At 45.5% G+C, this 18392-nt stretch overlaps 2 protein-coding genes across 5 annotated transcripts; both read right to left on the reverse strand.

The window, feature by feature from the left end:
• Nucleotides 1-1031: 1031 nt before the first annotated feature.
• cfap298 (cilia and flagella associated protein 298) lies at nt 1032-13316 on the reverse strand. 2 transcript variants are annotated; one of them, XM_055645073.1, is made up of 8 exons: nt 13221-13316; nt 11745-11885; nt 8719-8886; nt 8365-8432; nt 7242-7400; nt 6371-6502; nt 3059-3154; nt 1032-1408 (listed from the first exon to the last, which is right to left on the reverse strand). In XM_055645073.1, the coding sequence occupies exons 2-8, from the start codon at nt 11881-11883 to the stop codon at nt 1295-1297; spliced, it is 876 nt and encodes a 291-aa protein (XP_055501048.1). In that variant the 5' UTR covers nt 11884-11885; nt 13221-13316; the 3' UTR covers nt 1032-1294. The 2 variants fall into 2 exon arrangements, with proteins under 2 accessions (XP_055501048.1, XP_055501047.1); XM_055645072.1 differs by having other exon boundaries at nt 13119-13280.
• Nucleotides 13317-16033: 2717 nt separating this feature from the next.
• Nucleotides 16034-18161, reverse strand: LOC129702956 (zinc finger protein ZFP2-like). Of its 3 annotated transcripts, none has more exons than XM_055645067.1 (2): nt 18075-18161; nt 16034-17466 (listed from the first exon to the last, which is right to left on the reverse strand). In XM_055645067.1, the coding sequence occupies exon 2, from the start codon at nt 17362-17364 to the stop codon at nt 16399-16401; it is 966 nt and encodes a 321-aa protein (XP_055501042.1). In that variant the 5' UTR covers nt 17365-17466; nt 18075-18161; the 3' UTR covers nt 16034-16398. The 3 variants fall into 3 exon arrangements, with proteins under 3 accessions (XP_055501042.1, XP_055501040.1, XP_055501041.1); XM_055645065.1 differs by having other exon boundaries at nt 17995-18145; XM_055645066.1 differs by having other exon boundaries at nt 17981-18081.
• Nucleotides 18162-18392: the final 231 nt, after the last annotated feature.

Genomic DNA, 18392 nt, shown 5'->3' on the forward strand with positions numbered 1-18392 from the left:
GAAAAGACTGTGCTGGTTTATCCTGGACTCTGCATGCTGACTGGCTTCACCAACCAGGGTCCCTAGTATGTTGTATTTTTCTGGATGCGTAGGGTTGGATATGTGACTTTCTGTATGTGACGTGTAGCCAACAAAGTGTAGCAGCCTTCCTGCTATGAGTTGACTTTGGATATCATGTTGCGAAGCACTCTGTTGCCTGTCCACTCCCCAGTACTCCTTAACAAGGTCTCCCATACATTTTAATGCAGCAAATTTATTTTGTCCATCAAGTGCTTTTTTGTTTCTAAATATCAGAACTTTAAACAGTTTAAATTTAAGTAAGAACAAATTTAAGTAAGAATACATTAGAAGCACTTAAAATTAATTAAAAATATTTCAAATAAAGCCAGATATGTGAGGCACAAGTAAAATTGGAAATATGCAGCAGGCAGTTATCAAGATGATCAACTTTCAGAATGAGGTGACTTAGAAAGAAAATGCACGTTAAGTTGTAGAGAAAGTGGAGTGGAATAGAAGAAAAGATACATTTTCAGCTAAAGGTGGAGATTGAGAAGCTGAATGACTGTGTTTGTGCTGGCTGAGAGGTGTTTAATTCAGATAACTTGACTGGTGGTGTGAATAGTGAGACGAACTAGAAGCGAGACAAATGATAGAACTGTGAGATACAAAACATTTACATTTGACATTCAGTCTTTAACATGTAACTGCCAAAGTATGAGAGATACTCCAGAACATCTGTAAGTATTATTTAGAAGAATTAAACAGAATGAGAGCAAGCAAACGTGGAGAATTAAGATGCTGCTCTTAAACCTGCTTCATAAAGACACACCTGTAAAATTGCAACAAGTAATAATTTCATTGTTCTGTTCCCATTCATACAACTAAACACTCTTGACTCTTAACAGTACCTTCTGACAGCTTTACCATTATTCTAAATGTAAAATGTGACTCAGTGGCTTTTATTGCATGTGTAAGAACTATTTAAACCATTAATCTGAATATGAACCCTGCAGAAAGTACAAAACAATACATAAATTGTAAAATAAATATTTATTTAACATGAATACAAATGTTCCAGGATGCAAAAATAAGACAATTGGGCTAAAGAGCAGCTTCTACCATACAAAATTACCAGCAAAAATATTTTGAAAATCTGGAGCTTTCCATTTGATCAAAAGATGAGAAAGATGCCAGCCATTGATTCTCTTAAATGCAAATACTCTAGATAGGAACATTTGTAACATCCTCTGTTTGTGGTAGTGATGTAACAGTCTGCCATGCAAGTTGATTGCCACTATTTTCTAGGACCCCACTTGATGTCATTTACCCCCTGAAACTGCCTTTTCAGAGCATGTCGATCCGCCCAGGTTGAATCAAGATACGATTGATCATCATTTTCATCAAGTTTCTGGGGGGGGAGATCAATAAATAATCAAGTTAGAAATGTAAACTTAAAAAAGATCTTAAACATTTAAAACTAATCGATTCTTTTATTTAGAAAATAAAACCCTTTTAACATTTCGTCACATTGTTCAGTGTGTACAGTTTAAGTCAGATTTCAATATTAAGTCCCATTCGAATTACAAGATACAAGATACATTTAATTGTCATTGAATTGGACACCAACATTCGAGGAGAGTACCATGGAAGTTCTGTAGTCGAGTGTCATTTATCTTGGAGTTATGCAGCACAAAACAGGCCCTTTAGCCCAACTTATCCATGTCAACAGAATAGCTTAACTGAGCTAGTTGCATTGCCTGTGCCTGGCACATATTCTTCCAGAACTTTCCTATCCATGTACCTATCCAAATGTCCCTTAAATGTAATATATCTGCCTCATCTACATCCCCTGGAAATAAATTCCATATGTATGAAAAGCTTTGCCCTGATTCTTGATTCCCCTGGCTCTGGAAAAAAGATTCTGCATTCCTCCTATCCATTCCCCACATGATTTCATGCACCTCTATAAGATCACCTCTCAGTCTTCTGCACTACAATGATGAGGATGAATTTCTTTAGCCAGAGGATGGTGAACCTGTGGAATTTAATTGCCACAAATAGCTATGAAACCCAAGCCATTGGGTAATATTAAAGTGGTGATTGATAGATGTTTGATTAATAAGGGCAGCAAAAGTTACTTGAGAATGCAGGTGCGTGGCATTGAGGAGAAAAATAGATCAACCATGTTCAAATGGACCAAATGGCCTAATTCTTACCCTGGATCTTATGATTTAAAGAACTAGCCTGTCTTTTCTCTCTTTAGCTCAGGCCCTTTCCAGCTTAATGGCATCTTTTCTACAGCAGGGTAACCAAAATTGAACACTATACTCCAGATGCAGTCTCACCGCAACCGCAACCGTTTGGAGGGTGGTGGGGGACGCTGTGGATAAAGGGGCTAGTTGATGTCAGTGAAAACAAGGAAGGGGGTGGAAATATTGAGCTTTTGAAATGTGGTGATGCAGCGTAGATAAATGGTAGGTTATCAGTGGAACCAGATAAGGGAGGGATAATGCATAGATGGAACCAGGTGGGGATGGATAATGGGTCTTGGTAATGGAGGGGAGAGGGGTGGGGTGCAGGAGATACCTGGGTGGACTGGTGGGATTGGGAAAGGAACACTGGGTGTGGATTATAGAAACTGGAAAATTTAATGTTCAAACTTTTGGGGTTAGGCTACCGAAGGGGTACAAGGTATTGTTCTTCTAGAATGCATTTCGTCTCACCATGTCAATGGAGAAGACCAAGCGAGAGAATGGGAAGTGGTGTTAAAATGACATGCAATGGGATGCTCAAGATGGCCATTACAGACAAAGCAGGTGCACTGTGAATTTGCTGCCTTGCCTACTCTTGGTCTCACTGATGTAGAGGAGGACACATCACAATGACTGTCCTAGGCAAATCTGGGTCTTTATTCAAGTTGTTCAGGCCCTCTTAATTAGGGACACCAGCAATTTTGTAACACAGAAGTAAGGCTGTCCAATAATCCCTTTCACATGCTGAATAGCTGAGAGATTTTCCAATCAGTTCAAGATATGCACGGTAGATAAAATAATTATACCTTGAGTTCCTCTTGTCTCCTGTAGTAATACATCATCATCTGCTTCTGTTCATCTTCATTGATCACTGGCTCTCTAGCTGGAGCACCATGACTTTGCTGTTAATAAACCAAACCACAGATTGGCATTTCAGTCGTTAAATCGCTATTGTTATCTTTTATGTAAAAATAGTACTCTCCTCTTTCCCCACTGCTTTGCTCCAGTAGACATTTTTTGAGACGAGTCTAGGTTGTTCACAAAGGCATAATGTCACAACTTTAATATTCTATGCCTCATCTATACCTCATACATTGAAATGTACGAGTCATATTTAAATACAGGAGAGGTGCCAGAGGATTGGAGGGTAGCAAATGTTGTGCCTCTTTTCAAGAAGCACAAGAAGTAGGGAAAAGGCTGGGAACTATAGGCCAGTGAGCTTAGCATCTGTAGTTGGTAAGTTACTGGAGAGTATTCTGAGGGATAGGATATACAGGCAATCTGATTAATTTTTTTTGAAGACTTGAGCAAAATGGCTGATGAAGGCAGAGCTGTAGATATTGTGTACATGGACTTTAGTGTGTACATAGGAAATGTGTCAGCTTCGATAACAATCAGCACGGGAGCACCTCAAGGCTGTCTGCTCAGCCCCCTGCTGTACTCTATACTCATGACTGCATAGCCAGTCACAGTGCGAACTCCATCATCAAGTTCATTGACGACACCACTGTTGTGGGACGTATCACTGATGGGGATGAGTCAGAGTATATAAGAGAGATCAAGCAACTGTCCATATGGTGCCAGCGCAATAACCTGGCCCTCAACACCAGCAAAACCAAGGAACTGATTGTGGACTTTGGAAGGAGTAGGAGGGGGACCCACAGCCCCATTTATATCAACGGGTCGATGGTTGAAAGGGTCAAGAGCTTCAAATTCCTGGGCGTGCACATTTCTGAAGATCTTTCCTGGTCCGAGAACACTAATGCAATTATCAAAAAAGCTCATCAGCGCCTCTACTTCCTGAGAAGATTACGGAGAGTCGGTTTGTCAAGGAAGACTCTCTCTAACTTCTACAGGTGCACAGTAGAGAGCATGCTGACCGGTTGCACGTGGCTTGGTTCGGTAATTTGAGCGCCCTGGAGAGGAAAAGACTACAAAAAGTAGCAAACACTGCCCAGTCCATCATCGGCTCTGACCTTCCTTCCATCGAGGGGATTTATCGCAGTCGCTGCCTCAAAAAGGCTGGCAGTATCATCAAAGACCGACACCATCCTGGCCACACACTCATCTCCCTGCTACCTTCAGGTAGAAGGTACAGGAGCCTGAAGACTGCAACAACCAGGTTCAGGAATAGCTATTTCCCCACAGCCATCAGGCTATTAAACCTGGCTCGGACAAAACTCTGATTATTAATAACCCATTTTCTGTTATTTGCACTTTATCAGTTTATTTATTCATGTGTGTATATATTTATATTATGGTATATGGACACACTTATCTGTTTTGTAGTAAATGCCTACTATGTTCTGTGTGCTGAAGCAAAGCAAGAATGTCATTGTCCTATACAGGGACACATGACAATAAACTCACTTGAATTGAACTAGTAAGGTGTACGACAAGGTGCCGCATGGTAGGCTGCTCTGGAAGGTTAGATCTCATGGGATCCAAGGAGAGATAGCTGAATGAATAGCAAATTGGCTCCATGGAAGGAAGCAGAGGGTGATGGTGGAAGGTTGCTTCTCAGAATGGAGCCTGTGACTAGTGGTGTGCCACAGGGTTTGGTGCTGGACCCCTTTACTTTTTGTCATCTACATCAATGATTTGGATGAGAACATACAGGGCAAGATTAGCACGTTTGCTGATGATACAAAAGTTAGTGGTTTTGCAGATAGTGAAGATGGTTGTGAACGATTGTAGCCGGATCTGGATCAATTGGCCAGGTGGGTGGAAAAATGGTTGATGGAATTTAATACAGAGAAGTGTGAGGTGTTGCATTTTGGGATGTCGATCAAGGGCAGGACCTACACAGTAAATGGTAGGCCTCTGGGTAGTGTTGTAGAACAGATAGATCTAGGAGTACAAGTGCATGGTTCCATGAAGGTCGAGTCGCAGGTAGATAAGGTGATCAAAAAAGCTTTTGGCACTATGGCATTCATCAGTCAGAGCATTGAGTATAGAAGTTGGGAGGTCATGTTGCAGTCGTATAAGACGTTGGTGAGACCACATTTAGAATATTGTGTTCGGTTCTGGGCACCATGTTATTGTCAAGCGTGAAAGGGTTCAGAAAAGATTTACAAGAATGTTGCCAGGACCTGAGGGTGTGAGCTATAGGGAGAGGTTGAGTCGGCTGGGTCTCTATTCCATGGAGCATAGGAGGATGAGGGGAGATCTTATAGAGGTATACAAAATCATGAGAGGAATAGATCGGGTAGATGCAAAGTCTTTTACCCAGAGTAGGGGAATCGTGGACCAGAGGACAGAGGTTCAAGGTGAAGGGGTAAATATTGAATAGGAATCCTATTGGTAACTTTTTCACACAGAGGGTGGTGAATAAGCTGCCAGAGGAGGTAGCTGAGGCTGGGACTATCCCATTGTTTAAGAAACAGTTGGACAGGTACATGGACAGGACAGGTTTGGAAGGTTATGGACCAAGCACAGGCAAGTGGGACTAGGGAAAATGGAACATTGTTGGCCTGTGTTGGCGAGTTGGGCCAAAGGGCCTGTTTCCACTATTACTCTATACTCTATAATAAGTAATGTACCTCAAATCTTCTTTTTTTTCCCATTGTCCTAATCAGGTGGATTATCAGCAATATATTTATTGGTTAGTGATGATGTGTTCTTTACATAATTTTCAAAGAACATGGGGGGAAAAAAAATCTTTCGGGTTCTTGCTATAATCTCCTGCAAGTTTGTGGAAGTTCCAGGGAAACATTGCAGAAAGCATCCTGGGATGGTGGAATGGGAGCATATTTAAAACTGACCAGGCCACTGCAAAAAATGTATTAAACAGATCAAAATTACCCGGATTTAAACAATTCTCTCACCGGCTCACTGCCACACCCGACTAGAGGAAAGAGGAAATAATGACGCAAATAATCCAAACATTTTAACTCTTCTCAAAAAGAAGCAATCTTAGATTATTTCTGAGAATCTCATCTTTACTCTTTCGGCCAAATCATTATTTTAAAAACAACCCTGTGTAGGTCACTTCCCAAATTTCTCAACTATTTATGGGGGAAGAAAAAAAGCAGGTTTATTCACCCTGCCCTTGTAATTTAATCCTTTAAATACTAGGCTGGTGACACATTAAAGCATTTCTTCACCCATGGACTTACCTTTTGTACTTTTACAACAATTTTAGTTTTCTCATTCTTGCCGATATAGTCGGACAGTTTCTTTCCTCTTTGCAACTCTTTTCCTGCCCACCAAAGACGCGCCTCAGACTCTTCAATTACCATTTTCCCAGCCTACAAAAACAACATGATTACACAATTAATCATTTAATAGAACATGAATACATTTAAAAAAAGAGTAAACATCTTTCTTTCATTAAATATCTACTTTCATTTTACTGAACTTAAGGGAAAAAAGCTGTAAATATTTACTTATCTCCAAAACAAACATACCTGTGACCCAAAGAGAAATAGGACTCAGAATCTTTCTCGCTATCAATTATCTCTCAAAGGTTCGAAATTATTTTATTGTACCAATTAAGGGACAGTGAAACTCAATTTACCATACAGTCACACTAAAAAAAGCAACAAAACACACACCTACATAAAAGTTAACATAAACATCCACCACAGCGGATTCCCCACATTCCTCACTGTGATGTTAGGCAATAAAGTCTAATCTTCTTCCCTCCTTATTCTCCCGCGGTCATGGCAGTCGAACCATCTGCAGTCGGGGCGATCGAAGCTCCTGCAGCCGGCAATTGAAGCTCCCATGTCGGGACGGTCGTAGCTCCCGCAATCGGCCGAAGCTCCTGCAGCTCCACGATGTTAAGTCCGCTGGCTCCTGCGTTTGGAGCTCCCGAGTCGATCCCTGACAAAGGGATCGCAAGCTCCACGATGTTAAGTCCTGCAGGCTTCCGTCGTCGGAGCTCCCAAAGTAGTTTCCCGGGAAGAGTCCGCCAGCTCCTCAATATTAAGTTACAGAATAATCGCATCTCCATCTCTCTAATAGTGGATATGGTTTTCTACTTACTTGCAATCCTGACAGGTCTTCTTTTCCATCAAATTCCTGTTGGATTGGATCATGTGGAGGCAGCCCCATGGGATAAACGATCGTAACAGCTCCTCGCAGTTGGTCAAGAGCTTCTTTAACCATCTCCATTGTTACACATACATTGGCCTGAGCTTGTTTCTTACAAAAAGAACGGAGAATCATTCATTTTCCATTAATATTTAAGCATCTTTCACTAGAGATAGTTCTCCGTTTCTGTCATTATTAAGTTATTAAATCTTTAACATTGTTCTTTGATTCGAACCCTCTATTCTATGACCATGTGTTAAACCAGGCTAGGATTATGTTCTATTCAGACATAGTTTAATTCAACTTGGGCACATGCTGCAAATGAGGAATGATTGTCAGTTCCGGACAAGAAGGGAATTAAAAAATCCCTGCTCGCAATAAAAAAATAAAAGAATGGTGCTCGAGAGTCTATGGACATGAGGAGAATTGAGGTTTATGCCAATGCAATTTGAACAAATTCGCCCAATACATTTAAGGTCATAAGTGATAGGAGCAGAAGTAGGCCATTCGGCCCATCAAGTCTACTCTGTCATTCAATCATGGCTGATCTATCTCTCCCCCCTAACCCCATTCTCCTGCCTACTTCCCATAATCCCATATGATTATGGGATAGCCCATATATTTGTCAACCATAACATTTCATGATACTCAAACTGAATAGAAAATAAACAGCACAAAATGTGTCATTATTTTAATGCCAGAAAGTAGTTTTAAACCAAAGTATTGGATTACTGTGTCCAGTTTTGCCCCCCACACTACTGGAAGGATGTAGATGCAATTGAGAGTGTAGAGAGATTCACAGTATTATTCACCGAGTGGAAGGCTGTAGTTATTTCAAGTTCGAATTTGTGTTTATTGTCATTTAACCGACTAAGGTACAGTGAAATTTGAGGTACCATGCAGCCATAGTAAGTGAAAAGAACACAATACACACATAAAATAAAATTTAATAGAAACATCCAGCACAGTGGAAATTAACATTCTTAACTGTGATGGAAGGCAATAAAGATAATTTGGACAGGCCGGTTTATTCTCACTGAAACATAGTAGAATGAGGGGTGATCATCCAATGTACCTTTGAAATCAGTGCTTTAGCCTCTTCTTTAGTCTTTGTTAATACTGCTTTCATTGACTGATTTGGAGCTGGAAAGGGAAAAAATGATATTTTCAGATTAAATTCCAAGTTTCACATCAAATTTCCATGAAAATGCAACCTGTGCCAATAATCTCCGATTTTAAAAACATTCGCAATTTCTATTTCTGTATAATTCTTTAATTTTAATTTAAGCAATTCTAGTTCGTAGCATTTTTCATTTTCTGAAATTATCTTTCCCAACAGTACTGCATATTGAAAAGTCTTCCAGTCTGAGTCTAAAACAGTAACAAAAACCCAAATAATAATGAATGTTAGAAACCATCATTATCTTACCACGTCCATTTCTCCGTCCAATTTCATCCTTTTTAAATTCAAATCCTCCACTTGGTACACATTTCGCTTCCCACTCATCTTTCAATTTGAGTTCTTCTATCTGCTCATCTGTCAGTCCTTGCATATTAATAGGAAGGAAGGTGCCATGCTCTGCCAATTCATTTATTTCTAGAAAGCAAAACATTGTTTAGCGGCTCATAAACAGGATATTGAACACTGTTTTCCAAGTAACACTCGTTCCAAAACATCAGGATAGATCATGTATTTACTTGTACTTTAGTCTGTCTTTGTTAGTGCCAAAGTCGTAAATAGGTCAAAAGTTTGCAGAATCCAGAGACCAGCAAAAAATCCAAATATTTAGTCCCAGTCAAAGAATGCCATGCAGTCAGGAGGTGCCATCATTCAGATAATCTGCTACTAAACATACAAAGCAAAGATTCTCTTGGGTTGACATGACGGCACTTTTCAATACAGCAAACTTTTCCTAGATTTGCTATGGCATGACAACACCTGGCCCCACTGTTCGTCTGATTTGTCTTCCTTGCAAATTAAAAAATGTATACAAAAGAATCCCAGCATCTGCAGTTTTTTAAATTCCAGGAATTAAATTGCTATTTTAATGTTGTCATCAATATTATTGAATCCACCAGTCAGACTCTCCATAATTGATAGGTAGGAAAGAACTGTAGATGTTGTTCCTCCAAATCCAAATCCTACTTCCTCCAAATCTAAGGCGTAGCTATGGGCATTCGCATGGGCCCTAGCTATGCTTGCCTCATTGTAGGGTACGCCAAACACTCACTATCCCAGGAGTATACTGGCCCTATCCCTGAACTATACATCTACTACATTGACGGCTGCATCAATACTACCTCCTGTACCCATGCAGAACTCACTAATTTCATCAACTTCACCACCAATTTCCATCCTGCACTCAAATTCACTTGGACCATCTCCAACATCTCTTAACGTTTCTAGATCTCACCGTCTCCATCACAGGAGACAGACTATTGACCGACATCTACTAGAAGCCTACCGACTCCCATAGCTATCACGGCTACACTTCTTTCCACCCTGCTTCCTGTAAAGACTCTACCCCTACTCCCAATTCCTCCATCTACGCCGCATCTGCACCCAGGATGAGGCTTTCCATACGAGGGCATCGGAAATGTCCTCATTCTTTAGGAATATAGATGAGGCTCTCACTAGGGTTTCCTTGCTATCCCGCAGCTCTGCTCTTGTTCCCCCTCCCCCCATTCGTAACAAGAACAGAGTCCCCCTTGTCCTCACCTTTAACTCCATCAGCGTCGCACACAGCATATAAAAATCCAACATTTTTGCCACCTTCAATGGGATCCCACTACTGGCCACATCTTCCCATCTCCACCCCTTTCTGCTTTCCGCAGAGACCGCTCCCTCTGCAACTCGCTGATCAACTCGTTCCTTCCCACCCAAACCACCCCTCCCTAGGTACTCTACCCTGCAACTGCAGGAGATGCAACACCTGTCCCTTTATCTGCCCCCTCAACTCCATCCAAGGACCAAAACAGTCTTTCCAGGTGAGGCAGAGGTTCACTTGCACGTCCTCCAACCTCATCTACTGTATCCTCTGTTCCAGGTGTCAACTTATTTACATCGGTGAGACCAAGCGCAGGCTCGGCGATTGTTTCGCTGAACACCTCCGCTCAGTCCGTCTTAACCTGCCTGACCTCCCGGTTGCTCAGCACTTCAATTCCCCCTCCCATTCCCAATCTGACCTATCTGTCCTGGGCCTCCTCGATTGTCAGAGTGAGGCCCAGCACAAATTGGAGGAACAGCACCTCATATTTCACTTGGGTAGCTTACACCCCAGCTCTATGAACATTGACTTCTCTAATTTTAAATAGCCCTTGTTTTCCCTCTCTATCCCCTTACTGTCTCTGACTACATTCTATCTTTGTCCTGCTCACTCCCCTGACATCAGTCTGAAAAAGGGTCTGGACCCAAAACGTCACCTATTCCTTCTCTCCAGAGATGCTGCATGTCCCGCCGAGTTTCTCCAGCATTTTGTGTCTCCATAATTGATGCCTTATTCACGGTAAGTGAGTAAGGATCAAGTACTTCAAGGCTTAATTATGATTCCAGCTATGAAGTCAGATTTGTATGATCTATTTTGTACTCTACTATTTCTTACCCCATTTATAATTCCCATTGAACAATGATATTAAATAATGTAAACAAATCCAAGTTCCAACCTGAACTGTCTGCTTTTGCCAAGTTACTGATTTCAGAATCAATGCCAATAAGGGTTTTACAAATGTTTTTCTACCTTCCTATGCTTTCCATTTTTATTGATTTTAATTAATTGGAAACTCTATATGTAAGAACATAAGTATATTATCCAACTCTATTATTCTTGTTGGACACTTTAATTCTCCTTCTCATTCCTACACAGACCTTTCTGTTCTCGGTCTCCTCCATTGTCAGAGTGAGGCTGAACACAATTTGGAGGAACAGCATCTCATATTTCGCTTGGGCAGCTTACAGCCCATTGATATGAATATTGATTTCTCTCACTTCAGGTAGCCCTGGCATTCCCTCTCTATCCCTCTCCTACCCAAGTCGCACCAGCTCATTTTCACCCTACGAACAGCTTACAATGGCCTGTTTCCTTTTTCATCGTTACTTTTCTGCATATCTATCATTCATTGATCTTTATCTCTTCATATCACTGCTATATCTCTCGTTTCCCTTATCCCTAACCAGTTTGAAGAAGGGGTTCGACCCGAAACGTCATCCCTTCTCTCCAGAGATGCTGCCTGTCCCGTTGAGTTACTCTAGCTTTTTGTGTCTATCTTCTATTATTCTATTGCTATTTCAGCTATGATAGCCTTTAGTAATGGACATTGAGTCAATTTCTTTACATGTTTAACTGTTCTACACTATTATGTCCCAACTCAAGATCATGTCTTTATTGATGTTTGCTCACCTGTCTAAATCATTCTTGCTAATTTTCTAACAAATGTAAGTATTTATCAAACACTCACCTGCACAAATCCTGTCCAATTTGAGTCTGCCATTGTAAATCTGTGTTACTAGCCTGGTTAGGTCTTCCACTGCAACATCTACTGTCGTGTCAAGCAGAAATTGGCTTTCACTGCCGTTTTTGATGTGTAATTGTACCATAACTACGATAAAACAAAAGATGATTCAGTTAGATATATGCACAAAACCTACACGATGACAGCATGATGTGAAAGACAATGAGCACTGGAGTACTCGAGTCACAAACAACAGGGTCTGACTGGTTGGTTTTTAAAAGGTACATTAATTCAGCCTGCAACCCTGTTTTTCTCCCTCATGTAGAGGAAATCCACATAGTGGCAAATATGAAGTATATAAATATGAATCATCCAAGGTGAAAACTAGAGGTTAAGGTTGAAGTTGGCTAATCACATGTGAATGTTGTAAATATGTGGCACACTGAATTAAAATAGTACATTGCTCTTCCACCTGGGTTTCTGGGTGGTGGAGGGTTGCTCATCATGCATTTCCTGTGGAAGGTGGCATATAAAAATATATAGGGACTTCAGCCCCCATGTCTGTGAACTTTCTTCAGAATTTGGGAGAAAGAGCCCATGATCTGGGGGTTGCTAGTGGTGAATAACCTGCTCATGTAACCTTCTCCAATGCTAATGAAAGATTGAGACACAAGGAACTGCAGATGCTGGAAATTTGGAGCACAACAATAAGAGCATAGAAAAAAAGAACTGCAAGTGCTGGAGCAGCCCAGCAGGTCTGTGAAGGGATATAGGCTGACGATGTTTCAGGTCAGGACCCCTCTTCAGACTAATTTGTGTCGGAGACCCGAAAAGATAAACATTAAGAGAATGGAGTGTGACAACTGCAGATGCTGGAGCAAGGAACAAAACACAAAATGCTTGAGGAAATCAGCGCTTGAGCAACCATCTGAAGAGGGAAATGTTTAGTTCTATGGTACAGTGGTTAATGTGTGTAGTTAGAGGTACTAACGTGTATAGTAGTTAGAGGTACAGTGAAAAGCTTTCTGTTGCGTGCTATCTAGTCAGTGGAAAGACAAAACATGATTACAATCGAGCCACCCACAGTGCACACATACATGATAAAGGGACTAATGTTTTGTGCAAGATAAATGGACAAACGACGTTTCAGGATCGAGACCACTCAGGCCGATGTAAGATCAGCATCCCAGAGCGAGTATCTCCGGCATTTTTATGTATTTCTCCATTGAGTTGCGCCGCGGACCCCTGAGCGGCTTCAGAAACGAGTTGCCATGGCGACCGCCAAACTCCTCGCAGTTTAACAGCTCCAGCGTAGGAGAGATCGCACGCCACCGCCGCTGCTGCTGATCACACGCCGTGAATGTAGGAAATAACACGCACCTCAGCCGGCGGATCCAGCAGCCCGAGCCTGAGCCTGAGCCTGAGCCTGAGCCTGAGTTTCGCCGAGGGCCGACCGTGGGACATGCAACGCGCGCCACCCACCCGCTCCGCAGCCCGGAAGAAAATACTAGAACATGCCGAGGGCCCTGCGCGTGCGCGCTGGCGTGAATTAACGCTCCCCCAGACACGTGTGCATTGCCGGCCCTCCTTTATGACGCATGCGTACCAATGGGCATCGCCGGCCCTCCGTTAGGACGCATACGTGTTAATGTGCGTTGCCGGCCTTCCGTTATGGCGCATGCGTATTAATGGTCCGATTTAAGCGGTGGGCTGAATTTCAAAGGTACATTTACATTGCCATGTGTTATCTATCTTGCAAATTTGTTTAATTTGAATCATTTTCGGTTATCCTCGCAATGTCTGCACGGGTTATAACCGGTTACTTTGCTACTTGGCTCTCTCTTGATGCAAGTCCCTGTCGCAGGAAACGAAAAGCAGCCTTGCATTAAAGGGCCTGTGCAAAGATCATCGAGCGGAGCTCCAGTATCTTTGGGTCTGTCCCACTTTGCGATTTTTTCGGCGACTCCGTAAAACCGTCAAGTTGCACGACATACACGCTGACGTATGCTGTCAGGTTACACAAAAAAGCTGGAGAAACTCAGCGGGTGCAGCAGCATCTATGGAGCGAAGGAAGCGCCTATTTCCTTCGCTGCTGCACCCGCGCTGAGTTTCTCCAGCTTTTTTGTGTAACCTTCGATTCTCCAGCATCTGCAGTTCCCTCTTAAACGACGTATGCTGTCAAGCGGGTGACGCCCGGTTCGGGTTAGGGACCACAGATGGGCTGTAAAATATTCTTCCCTCAATGCATGGGTTTTAAACAATAATATATTAAAATTAATACAATAAAATCAATTGTGCAAATGAAAAGATGTCCGAGTCGGTCAGTTTTATTTACACAAGAATCAAGGGATATGGGGAAAAAGCTGCAAGAGGAGGTAGATGAGACTGTGGCTATCCCAACGTTTAATAAACAATTAGACAGATCAGGATAGAACAGGTTTGGAGGGATATGGACCAAATGTAGGCAGGTGAAACTAGTGTAACCGGGACATGCTCGTCGGTGTGGGCAAGTTGGACCGAAGGGCCTATTTCTGCACTGTATCATGCTATGACTAACACGCAGTGCTGGAGTAACTCAGTGCATCAGGCAGCATCTCTGGAGAACATGGATAGGTGACATTTCAGAGAGTGCTCGAGTAATGCAGCGGGTCAGGCAGGCAGCATCTGTGGAGAACGTGGACAGGTAACGTTTCACACTTCGCTAGAGTAATTCAGTGGGTCAGGCAGCATCTCTGGAGAACATGGATAGGTAACATTTCACAGAGCGCAGAAGTACCTCAGAGGGTCAGGCAACATCTGTGGAGAACATAGAAAGGTGACATTTCAGGTCAGGACCCCTTCTTCAGACTGACACTATGCTAACAGATGAGAGGGTGATCAGCAGATGAGTGAAGTGACAGAGGCGAGAGAAAATAAGTAGATAAAAGGGTGTTAGATAAGGAGAGAGGAATGTATATGTGCAGCTTTAAGGGACATTGGTCAGGTAGCATTTGGAGTATTGCATACAATTCTGGTCACTCCATTACAGGACTGGTGTGGAGGCTTTGGGGAAGGTGCAGAGATGGTTAACCAGAATGGTTTAAAAACAAGGAACTGCAGATGCTGGTTTACAAAAAAGGAACAAAATGCTGGAGTAACTCAGCGGGACAGACAGCATCTCTGGAGAGAAGGAATGGGTGAGCGGGCAAAGGCCTTGCCACAGAATGGGCAGGTGAAGGGGCGCTGGCCAGTGTGGACTCGCCGGTGCTCCAGCAGGTGGTCAAGGCGGGTGAAGCCCTTACCACAGGGCGGGAAGGGGAAGGGAAGCTCACCATTGTGGGTACGCCTGTGCTGCCATATTCTGGACATGCAGGTGAAACCTTTGCCACACTTAGCGCACACTGGTCTCTCACCCAGGCACGTGCCGTCAGGGTAGGCAAGGTAGGCACTGCCTACCCGGACTAAAATTATAACATGGTAATTACTAAATATAAATAGCAAAGGCATGGAAGAATTATGCCTATCTAAGAGATCGATCTCTTAGGTAGGCATAATTCTCCATGCCTTTCATCCGCAGCGCTTGAAACCCTTGAAGGTCTGTGCAGCCCACGTGCCGTCAGCGCTGCTTCAAGCCGTCAATTTCAAGTGGGGCTGAAGGCAGCTGAAATTCTGCCTTTGCAGCACTGTGCAGGCGCAGCAGCCTATTGCGCATGCGCAGCACTAGTTTCTTGGCGGGGTTTTCAAATACCGTATTTCCCGAGGTGTGGGGGTGGGGGGAGAGCTCCTTTCACCGTGTTTGGGGAGGCTGGCCCGGGGTAAAGTTGCGGGGAGGATAGGAGCGTTGTGAAGGAGGGGATCTGGATCATACCAGTAACCCACTTGCGACGCTCCTTGCACGGAGCCACCGCATTGTGGCCGGGGGGGGGGGGGGGGGGGGGGGGGGGGAGAAGCAGCTCGGGTGGCTGCAAGCGGACGCTAGGCCGGACACCAGCCGCCACCTCAGCGACTTCTGCCGGCCCCTGCTCACCTCTGGCTGCGACAGCGGTGAGTGAGTTACTGGCATTATCCCCGACCCCCTCCTTCTCAACACTCCTGCCCTCCCCGCAACTTTACCCCTGGCACAGACTCTCGACACGCTGTGAAAGGAACTCTCCCCCCAATTGGTCCCTTGAACAAGTGTTGTAATTCAATTAGATGACAACTGATTCAACTTTTCCCTGTGCTCCCGTTTTTCCCACCATCTCTCCACCTGCCATCACCCTTCACCCCACCTACCCATTCATTAATTCAGAATAAATTGACTAGGAAGCCTTGGGCAAATTAAATTGTTACTGTTTTAATTTTAATTTTTAGGAAGAGAACAATATGCACATGCGCGGTTTAGAATTTTTTTTTAAAGCTGACTGACTGCCTACCCTTAATAATTACTCACGGCACGTGCCTGCTTTCACCCGTGTGTATTTGCTGGTGCTCCCGCAGCCCCCTTGCGCTCTTGAAACGCTTGCCGCAGTGCGGGCAACCGCTCGCCGGCATGGGACCGCCAGTGCTGCCGCAACCCCCGTGAGTTGTCAAACACCTCACTGCAGTACGGGCAGTCGTAGGGCTAGCCACTGGTTTGCATGCGCTGGTGAGACAGGGTGTGGGAGGCCATGGCAAAGTGCTCTGCACGCTCCGGGCTGGGCTAGGGATGGTCACAAGCGTGCCCCCGCTGGTGGGACCGCAGAGAGGTGGAGCTGATAAATCCCTTGCCGCACTTGGTGCAGGTGTAGGGGCGCTTGCCGGTGTGCGTGCGCTGGTGCAACTGCAGGCTAGAGGACTGGTTAAAACCCTTGCCGCAGTCGTTGCAGATGTAGGGGCGCTCGCCGGTGTGGATGCGCTGGTGTAACAGCAGACCATAGGACTGGGTAAAGCCCTTGCCGCAGTCATCGCAGGTGTAGGGTCGCTCGCTGGTGTGGGTGCGCTGGTGCAACAGCAGCTGGTTGGAGCGAGTGAAGATCTTGCCGCACTGGCCACAGGTGTAGGGACACTCGCCAGTGTGGATGCGCTGGTGCTCCCGCAGCTTGACGGAGCGGGTGAAGCCCTTGCCGCAGTCGCTGCAGGTGAATGGCTTCTCCCCGGTGTGGGTGCGCTGGTGTTCCAGCAGCCCAGTGGAGAGGGTGAAGCTCTTGCTGCACTTGGAGCAGGTGAAGGGGCGCTCGCCGGTGTGGGTGCGCTGATGCTCCCGCAGCTTGGTGGAACGGGTGAAGCCCTTGCCGCACTGGACGCAGGTAAAGGGACGCTCGCCGGTGTGTGTGCGTTGGTGCACTAGCAGGATGGATGATTTAATGAAGCCCTTCCCGCAGTAACTGCAGACGTAGGGCCGCTGCCCAGTGTGTAGGCTCCTGTGCTCCTTCAGGTTCGCGACCGACTTGAAGCTTTTGCCGCAGTCGGAGCAGGTGAAGGGCCGTTCATTGCTGTGCACCACCCGGTGGATCCGCAGCCCCGACGACCGGGCAAAGCTCTTGCCGCAGGTGGAGCAGCCATAGGGCTTCTCGCCTGTGTGAACCCGCCGGTGGATCTCCAGCTGGCACAGCTTCTGCCAGGCCTTGCCACACACGTCACACTCATAACGCTTCTCCATGTTGTGCCCCGTCATGTGGTCCTCCATCGAAGCTCAAACCGCACGTGAGCAGATGAGGGGGGCTCACCGGCACCCTGGTCGCCTTCAATGTCCACGTATGTCTCCATCCACAGCAAAGGCTCCTAAATCCTGCAGGAGGGGAACACAGAGGGTCAACGAGCTGGCAATCAAGATATTAATAGTACATATTGGGTGTGTTTATAGTGGAGGAAAACGTTATATAATTATGCGCGGCACAGTGGCGCAGCAGTACAGTTGCTGCCTCACCGCCAGACCCATGCTCGATCCTGACGATGGGTGCTGTCTGTGCGGAGTTTGTATGTTATCCGCTTGATCTGCGTGGGTTTTTACTGCGGGTGCTCTGGTTTCCTGCAACATTTCAAAGACGTTCAAGCTTGTAGACTAATCGGAAAATTGTTAAATTGGCCCTAATGCGCGTAAGATAGTGTTAGTGTACGGGCTGATCGCTGGTCGGCGCGGACTCCACGGGCTGAAATAATTTTCTCTCTCTCTCCACCACCCCGGCCGAGACGGTAGTGTTGCTGCGGGACCCGGCACAGTCCCGGCCCGGCCCGGCTCCCCGCTCCGCCAACCCCAGCCCCAGGCTCACTCCCGGTGCGAGGCCGCGGCATGGTGGACCCACTCTGACCCTCTCACCGCGCCAGGCGATGGGATCCTTGCTGCTCACGGCCCGCCCCGGGGAGACGGAGACCCTCCGCTCCGCTCACTCGGCTCACCCCGCCCGGAGGACCGGTGGCTCCCGTCACGGAGCGATATCGCTCTGTATCGTCCCGCGTCCTCCACTCCCTCTCTCCTCCTCCCCCTCCCTCTCCCACCCTCTCCTCTCTCCCTCCTCCCTCTCCCTCCCTCCCCTCCCCCCTCCTCCTCCTCCCCCCTCCTCCTCACCCCTCCCCCCCTCTCCTCCTCCCCCCCCCCCCCCTTCTCTCACCCCCTCCCCCCCCCTCATCCCTCCCCCCCCTCTCCCTCTCTTTCTCCTCCTCCCCCTCCCCCCCCCCCTCTCCTCTCCCCTCTCCTTCCCTCCTCTCCTTTCTCCC

The sequence above is a fragment of the Leucoraja erinacea genome, chromosome 13 (assembly GCF_028641065.1).
Source record: "Leucoraja erinacea ecotype New England chromosome 13, Leri_hhj_1, whole genome shotgun sequence".
NCBI classification, from domain to species: domain Eukaryota; kingdom Metazoa; phylum Chordata; class Chondrichthyes; order Rajiformes; family Rajidae; genus Leucoraja; species Leucoraja erinaceus.